This window comes from Hemitrygon akajei, chromosome 3, assembly GCF_048418815.1.
Source record: "Hemitrygon akajei chromosome 3, sHemAka1.3, whole genome shotgun sequence".
Taxonomy (NCBI): Eukaryota; Metazoa; Chordata; class Chondrichthyes; order Myliobatiformes; family Dasyatidae; genus Hemitrygon; species Hemitrygon akajei.
Window position 1 is genome coordinate 52,578,527 of NC_133126.1, and position 9,079 is coordinate 52,587,605.

The 9,079-nt window shown below is 42.6% G+C and overlaps 2 protein-coding genes across 2 annotated transcripts in view; one reads left to right on the forward strand and one right to left on the reverse strand.

The window, feature by feature from the left end:
- The window catches only part of atg14 (autophagy related 14), a 56,714-nt gene extending 52,606 nt beyond the window's left edge, over window positions 1-4,108 (reverse strand). Inside the window, exon 1 of the mRNA XM_073039899.1 lies at window positions 3,895-4,108. Within this exon, the coding sequence (XP_072896000.1) occupies window positions 3,895-4,094 (200 nt within the window). The 5' untranslated portion in view covers window positions 4,095-4,108. The remainder of the gene's footprint in view (window positions 1-3,894) is intronic.
- A 70-nt stretch (window positions 4,109-4,178) lies between these two features.
- Window positions 4,179-9,079, forward strand: part of ktn1 (kinectin 1) — a 184,956-nt gene continuing 180,055 nt past the window's right edge. Inside the window, exon 1 of the mRNA XM_073039890.1 lies at window positions 4,179-4,321. The gene's annotated coding sequence lies outside the window, so the exon portion shown is untranslated. The remainder of the gene's footprint in view (window positions 4,322-9,079) is intronic.

Genomic DNA, 9,079 nt, shown 5'->3' on the forward strand with positions numbered 1-9,079 from the left:
AGGAGAAAAGATAGAACAGCTTCAGAGAAACCAGGAGCAGATGGAAGAGCAGTTTCAGAGAAAGGTAGAGCCGCTTAAGTTGCAGGAAGAAATTGCAGCCAAGATGGGCAGGGTTGAAGTGCTGTGGGTGCTCCAGAAGGACAGTTCTATGGTAAAAGATCCTATGTTAATATAACACAGAGAAAATCCAACATACTCGAAGTCAATGTGAATACATTTGTTCCTCAAATGTCTATGAGTCATGAGTTTGGACCCCAAAGGCAGTTCAGAATATTCACTCTCAGTCTGCACCAAGGAGGCATTCTGAACCCATGTCATATCCAATAGCACAAGATGTTTCTGAGGAAATTAATTTACAGTATGGTGACACTTGTGTTTCAGATGATACACGTCTAAATGCTAAGCTGGAGGCCATAAGGATGTGAAAGGAAATAGCAAGCTTAGTGATTCAACATCAACACATTGCACTTCTGCCTAAAAGAGAGATTCAAATCTTCACTGGTAATCTATTGCAATACCATTCGTTTACGAGGGCTTTCAAGAGTAGCACTGAAAGCAAGACTGATGATTATGGTGACAGTCTCAATTTTCTCAAACAGTTCACTGGAGGTTACCCCTGGAAAGTTTGTCAACAGTTGCCAGCAAGCCAGGCAGGAGCCAGGATATCTAAAGGCTCAAACTTTATTGCAGGAACACTTTGGTGATGAACATAAAATTGCTGTGGTCTACATGGGAAAGGCTCTTTTTTGGCCACATATAAAACCAGAAGTTGTGAAAGCTCTTCGAGGTTACAGTCTTTTTCTAAGAGGCAGTTGCAATGCTATGGAAGATGTGCAGCACATGTGTGAGTTGGACATGCCTGATAATATGAGCATTGCATAAATAAATTGCCCCATAAGCTTAGGGGAAAATAGAGATCGGTGGTCTGTGAACTGCAAGAAAGGCATAACCGTAAAGTTACATTCAATGACACTGGTGATTTTATTGAAAGTAGAGTAGAGATTGCTACCCACCCAGTGTTTGGGAATGTATACGATGCATTATTACACCAGCAGTAAGCAAAGGTGTGAACAAAACTGGATCACAAATTCATTCTAAAGCTAAAGGAAGCAGTTTTGTTCCTATTGTGGCTATGGCAAAAAGTAAAGCTAAAACTGAGCCCGTAACTAATAAAAAGGTTTGTCTGTTTTTCCAGGGTGAACATACTTTGGATTCATGCTCTCAGCTGGAGAAAAAGGTTCATCACAGGAAGATTGCCTTCCTAAAAGAAAATGGTTGTCTGTGTATGGAACACTTCAGTGAAGATTGCAGGAAGCATCTTTCATGCAAGGTATGCAATGGTAAGCAACTCAGCATACTTCATACTCACTCTGAAGAAAAGGGTGCAGATTCAAAACAAGTCATGAATTAATCAAACACAGCAGGGAATAATGCCCTGGTAACTAATGGCCTTAAAGGAGCTGGTGATCATGATTGTAAATTTCCTATAATTCCAGTTCAGGTGAAGTCTAAGAGTAACAAGACAGTGGTTACTTATGCTTTCCTAGATTAAGGAAGTACAACAGTGCACAGAGGGCTTCCTGAACAACTTCGACCTGGCAGGAAAAGGAACACACATTTCCAGCATCTGCAGATTCTCTCTTGTTTAGGAAAAGGAAAACACATTCTTTTATGCACCATGGGTCAAGGGAAGGTCGTGAGTAGCTACATCGTTTAAGGATTGGAAGTGTCTGGCTTAGACAGTGAAAACTACTGTGAATTTCCTAACTTCTCTATGCAGGAATGTATGGCTGACAACAAGGGAAATATTCCTCATCAGAGAGATTTTCAGAAATTGGTCTCACCTAAAGCATATTCATTTACCGGAAACTGAGGCAGTGATTGAGCTGCTGATAGGAGTGCATGTGCTTAAAGCAATGGAGCCATTGCAAGTGATTCACAGTGCTAATGATGGACCCGATGAAATCAGGACAATGCCGGGTTGGACTGTTAATGAACCTTTGAAAGGAGACCGAGGTGGTGAAAGAGACTACACCAGCCCAGAGCTGACAGGTAACAGGATTTCAGTTTTGAACTTGAATGAGCTTTGGCAGCAGCTGTTTGAGACAGATTTTCCTGAATGCAGTCAAGAGGAACAACCTGGTTTGTTATGATCCAGGATAGTCTACTTACCAGAAAGAAGACATTTTGTGTAAATGTTGAGATTCCATGTCTCCTGTGTCTTGGTAGCATGTAGTTGTAATTATTTTAGTATAATAATTAAGGGGCTGGAATGTAGGAGCCATGTATCTGTTCTCTGTCTGCATTGTATTCTGTGTTGTGTGTTTATGTTTATTATGATAACTAGTCACTTTAGTGGGGGTGTGGTAAAAGTGAAGGGAATAAGTTACGTATTCTTGTTTTGTTCGTGGCAGTTTGCACCTGGGGGCCAACGTCTGTTGTATATTTTGGTTGTTCACTCAGTTATGCTCAACTTACACTTGGGGACACTTAATTGCTTCAAAGATTGTCTGTTTGCTAATTGCTAATAAAGGATTGAATATATATCTTTGACTTTTGGAACAATCATTATTAGAGCTGAGGGCTCATTATAAAAGTATAACAAATTTGTGTATGTCACCAGCAGCAGCAATTTGGCTTGTTTAGAATTGACCACTACAATCTTGCACCAACAACCTTGCACTCAATGTCAACAAGACCAAGAAATTAATTGTGGACTTAAGGAAGGGGAGGTTGAGGAAACACACACCAGTCCTCATCGAGGGATCAGCAGTGGAAAGAGTGAGTAGTTTCAATTTCCAGGGTGTCAACAACTCTGAAGGTCTATCTTGAGCCCAATATATTGATCCAATTACAAAGAAGGCACAACAGCGGCTATATTTTGTTAGGAGTTTGAGCACACTTGGTATGTCACCAAAGACTATTGTAAATTTCTACAGATGTACCATGGGGAGCAGTCTAACTCACTGCATCACCATCTGGTATGGAGAGGCCACTGTGCAAGTTTGGAAAAAGCTGCAAAAACTTGCAAACTCAGCCAGCTTCATCGTGGGTATGAGTCTCCCCAGCATCAAGGACATCTTCAAAAGGCAATGGCTCAAAAAGGCAACATGATTATTGAGGACCCTCCATCACCCTTTCTCATTACTACCATCAAGGACACACTAGAATCTGAGGACACACAGTCTTTCAGGAACAGCTTCTTCCCCACTGCCATCAGATTTCCGAATGGAAAATAAACCCATGTACTATCATTTTCTGCTCTTTTTGCACTCATTTTATATTATTACATCTTATACTTTGATTATGTATTCTGCCGCAAAATAACATATACTAGTAATATTAAACCTTATTCTGATTCCGAATCTGACGGTGCCTATTGCGTTAATGTTGGGTCTAATACAGCAAATCGGTTCCAAATTTTTTAAAAATATTAAAATCATAAGTTGGAAACGAGTCCCGCACAAACATAATAAGCACAGCATTTCCATTTATTCCCCTTTGAGTCTATTCTTTCTCCATTTGACACCAGCAGTGGATTTAATCCGATATCAAATTACGTCCACGCCAGAGGAAAATAAACAAATTTTAAACTTGAGATTTGAACTAAAAGATTGCAACGTAAATAATAATATTCCACTATCGCCTGGAGTCGACTAGACTCCAAGCGAGAGTGGAGGATAGAAAATAAACGATCACGTTTCTCCGACCGAGGTCAAGGGTAATTTTAAGTATCAAATATCTGATGCAATCCCCAAGGAAATCTGATCGTGCTTTCCCCAGTTTGTGCTTCAGCACTTATTAAACTTCGCACCGATGCTGGGTGCGGCCCATCCGCTTCTTGTACTAGCAGTAATGCTGTCATTTTAAAAATGTATTTCTGGTAAACAATACCTTTCCGAGTTTCTGTTGTCGAAGTAGACGAAATCGCCGGCTAGGATACACTTCGCGCACGTGAGACGCCTCCTGGCTGTGTTGCAGAGCGGACAGCGCTCCACGGCCACATACAATCCCTCGGCATCGTCCACCGAATCCAGCGGCGGTTGATCGCCAACTGCTCCAGCTCTGGGAGCAGCCACAGTGGGAGACGCCATACTGGAAGGTCAGGGTCCTGTCACGTGGTTTTGTTTTACTGCGGGGCGTTGTGGGTAGCCGTTTGCCGTCACGTGTAAGGGAGCGTCCACCAATTGCCGTCGGAGTCCCGGAACGAAGGAGGAGATTGGCAGAGTAGACGAGCGGCTACTTCTCAAGGCAGGCTTTCTATCACAGTACCTGGAAGTTCTCGACATCGCACGAGTGAAGACTTTCTACTCGGACATAGGTAAGCTCTTTCATTACCATTTGTTAAAAAAAGTATTTTTTAACCGGGGGAAATTAGCGTCGTATAAATGAATGATCGAATACAGAAAAGTTTCCCCTTTTTTTTGCAGGGAATACAAATCCTAATTATGGGATGTAAAATTAAATGCTAAAAACATACACTAGTTGGAATGTGAGAGTATTAGGGTCGAGCAGGGGATTATAACACTCCCCAATTACAACTGAAAAATATTCATCTTCTTAAAAATTAGCTCAAAACATGCAGGTGACTACAACAGTTAGGATTTTTAAAATCGCTCTCGCTATTACACTTAACATGTTCCTGATGATGGTGGCTTGATATTTTACCAGTGTGACAAAGCGAGAATTTAAAATATATTAGATGTGCTGCATAATTTACGTGAGCAATAAATCTTATATAGATATATACACTACAGTATTTATTTCAGAGATTGTTGCCTCCAGATAAATACAATTTATACCAATAGCATTTATAATATCAAGTAAATTTAGAGTCCTCTTGTCATTTCCCGGACAGTCCCACCGCCCTACCCCTTCATTTAGAATCCGGTTTAATATTACGGGCATATGTCGTGAAATTTGTTGTTTTGCGGCAGGAGTAGAGATGGGGTGATGAGGGATGGGGGATAGAGATGGCATCTGCAGAAATTCTCTGATGACTCGGCAATGGTTGGGTGTATTAAGAGAGAACAGGAGAATGAATACAGTCCCTGGTGGAGGACTTTGTCAAATGGTGCAAGCTGAATCAGTAAGGCAAAGGAGATGGTGATGGATTTTGGGAAGACTAACCCTGCACTGTTAATATCGATGGTGAGGACCTACAAGTACCTGCGGGTGAACCTGGATGACAGGCTTGAGTGAAGCATCAACACAGAGGCTGTGTACAAGAAGGGCCAGAGTCACCTCACCTCCCTGAGGAGACTGAGGTCCTTTGGGGTATGCAGGCCTCTCCTTCACATGTTCTACCAATCTGTTATGCCAGTACAATTTTCTATGTATGGTGTGCTGAGGCAATGGCATCAACATGGGTGATGCCAGCAGGCTCAATAAACTGATTAGAAAGGCTGACTGTGTTATAGGAGTCAAACTGGACACACTGGAGGCTGTAGTGGGTCAAAGGACCCTACAGAAAATCCTGACAATTCTGGACAATGTTTCTCACCTTCTTCATGCCACCTTGGCTGAACAGAGGAATAGTTTTAGTAATAGTCTAAGACAACTGTGCTGCTACAAAGATGTCATTCTTACCCTCAGCTATCAGGCTCTATGAGTCAACCTACAGGCAGGGGAGTGTTGACTCCCTCCTGTTTGAGGTAACTTTTATTTTATTCTTTGTTACTTCTCTTCTAATATTTGTATATCTCTGCACTTGTAATGCTACTATGACACTGTAATTTTCTTTGGAATCAATAAAGTATCTATAAACTACAAATTACTGTAAGTGTATATAAATTAAATAAGAAGGGCAAAAAGAGAGGAAAGAATACTGAGGTGATGTTCATGTGCTCATTGCCCATTCAGAAGTCTGATGGCAGAGTGGAAGAAGCTGTTCCTGAAATACTGGGTGTGTACACCTCTTCCTTGATGACAGCAATGAGAAGAGGGCATGTCTTGGGTGATGGGGGTCCTTAATAATGGATGCTGCCTTTCTGAGGCATCGCCTCTTGAAGATGTTCTGGATGCTGGAGAGACTAGTGCCCATGATGGAGCTGGCCGAGTTCCCAACTTCCTGCAGAGTTCTCTGAACCGGTGCAGCAGCCTCTGCCGTACCAGACGGTGATGCAACCAGTTAGAATGCTCTTCACCACACACCTGAAGAACCTTGAAATTGCCTCTGGTGACATACCTATTCTCCTCAAACTCCTAGTGAAATATAGCTACTAATGTGCCTATTTTGTACAGTAATTACATCAATATGTTGGTCCCAGGATAGCTCCTCAGAGATGTTGACATTCAGGAACTTGAAACTGCTCGCCCTTTCCACTTCTGATCCCTCAATGAGGACTGGTGTGTGTTCCCTCAACTTCCCCTTCCTGAAGTCCACAATCAATTCCTTGGTCTTACTGATGTTGAGTGCAAGGTTGTTGAAACGACACACTCAACCAGCTGATCTAACTTGTTCCTGTACCCTTCCTTGTCACGGTCTGAAATTCCGCCACGATAGTTGTGTTGCCAGCAGATTGATAGATGGTGTTTGAGTTGTGTCTAGCAACACAATTGTGTGTGTAGGAAGAGTAGAGCAGTGGGCTAAGCATGCATCCTCGAAGTGCGCCAGTGTCGATTGCCAGCAAGATGTTATTCTGATCACACAGACTGGTCTCCTGGTGGGGAAGTCAAGGATCCAGTTGCAGAGGGAGGTACAGAGGCCCAGGTTTTGGAGCTTGATTCGAAATGAGGGAATGATTGTGTTGAAAATTGAGCTGTAGTCTATGAACAGCCGCCTGACATTGGTAATAATATTGTCCAAGTGATCCAGGGTCAAGTGGAGAGCCAGTGAAATTGCATCTGCTGTAAACCTATAATAGCAATAGGCAAATTGTGAGGATCGAATTACTTGCTTAGGCAGGAGTTGATTCTGGCCATTACCAACCTCTCAAAGCACTTCATCACAATAGAGCAAACACAAGGAAATCTGCAGGTGCTGGAAATTCAAACAACAACACACACAAAATGCTGGTGGAACACAGCAGGCTAGGCAGCATCTATAGGGAGAAGCGCTGTCGACGTTTCGGGCCGAGAACGTCGACAGCGCTTCTCCCTATAGATGCTGCCTAGCCTGCTGTGTTCTACCAGCATTTTGTGTGTGTTGTCATCACAATAGATGTGAGTGCCACTGGGCAGTAGTCATTGAGCTAACTCACCTTACTCTTTTTTGTACTTGTATGATGGTCACCATTTTGAAGCAGGTGGGAGCTTTTGACTACAGCAGTGAAAAATTAAAGCTGTCCTTGGATCACTCCCACCAGTTGGTTGGCACAGGTTTTCAGTGCCTTACCAGGTACACCATCAGGACCTGATGCCTTGCAAGGGTTCACCCTCTTGAAAGATGTACGGATGTCTGCCTCAGAGATAAATCACAGGGTCACCAGATGCTACAAAGATTCACACGGGTGGAGTTTTATTCTCTCTTTCGAAGCATGCATTAAAAAGTGATGAGCTCATCTGGGAGTGAAGCATCACAGCTATTCATGATGTTAGGTTTCGTTTTGTAGAAAGTAATGGCCTGCAAACCCTGCCAGAGCTGTTGTGCATCTGATTCCATCTCTAACCTCAAATGGAATTGTTTATTTGCCCTTAAAATAGCCTTCCATTGGTCGTGCCTGGACTTCTTGTACTGTTCTGGATCACAGGTCTAGCTCTCAACAGACCACAATTCTCCTTGTTCATCCACAGCTTTTGGTTTGGGCATGTGCATTATGGTTTCAAAGGCACACAGTCATCCACATAAGTCTTGATGAAGTCAATGACAACTGTAGCATTTTCATTCAATTCCAAAGGTGAATTCCTAAATATTGTCCAGTCCATTGACTCAAAGCAGTCCTATCAGCACTCCTCTGCCTCCCTTGACCATACTTTCATGGTCCTCATCACTGGTGTTGTGGTCTTTAGTCTCTGCTTATACGCTGGGAGTATAAGTACAGCCAGGTGATCAGAATTTCCAGAGTGAGAGTGTGGGATTGCATGCTGACTGTTCTTTAAGGCATTTATCTGTCAGAAGCTTTATTAGTACATAAAAATCAAAACTAAATATAACTTACAATCAACATTGAAACGAGGCACCTAAACAATCCCGAGATATCATGGCTCATTATTCAGTTAACTCAGCACAGACATGAACCTTTTTAAGCATGTGAATAAAGCTCTCTGGGGGGGAGAGAGATGTAGTGAAGGGAGAATGTCTGGGGTAGCAAGGGTCTTTGATTACACTGGCTGCTTTACCAAGGCAGCAATATAGAGAGTCCATAGAGGAGAGGCTGGTTTCCATAATGTGCTAAGCTTTCTCCACAACACTGCAATTTCTTGCAGTCATGGACAGAGTCATTTTACTAAGCCATGTTGCATCTGGATAGGATGCTCTCCATAGTTTCTAAGGTTGGAGAACAGAGCCTTTGACCAAAATTGTTGCAACTGAAGCCTGAAGCCCTGCTGGTTTTATATCACTTGTGTAAGATGTTGTCATTTTTGGGAAACTGAGCTGATTTTAACTGGAACATTGAGGCTTGGCTTGGCAAGGGTTCACCCATTCTGGAATATTGTTTAAGCCGTCCATCTTCCTTCAGGTTGGTGCAATAAGGTGCCTCCCTCAACAACTTTCCCCAACTACTCACTGCCACTGTCCTTAGCATACATTAACATATTCCTAACCCTCTCCAATCTTCTAGCCCAACATCACCATCCATTATCTGGAAGGCTCTCAACGTTACATCTCCAAATGACGTTCTCCCAGATCACTTCCTCTAATACAGGAATGTGACGGAGTGGGGCACTTATCTACTGCAGGTGATTGTTTTGACCTTGTGTGTGACAGAACTTCCAAACTGCTCCAATTGGATTATTCCCTTTCACTGGGCCAGGCCAGTGTGATTCAATGGCCATAGGGTGGATGTTCCAGGTCTTCGAAGTACCAATAAGTGTGTAGGGGAAAAAAGGCAAAAAGTAATTTCAATATTGTTTAAAATTTCCCATGAAACCTCTACATAGAAGATCAAATGCTCACATGTCAGAAAAAAACCCACTG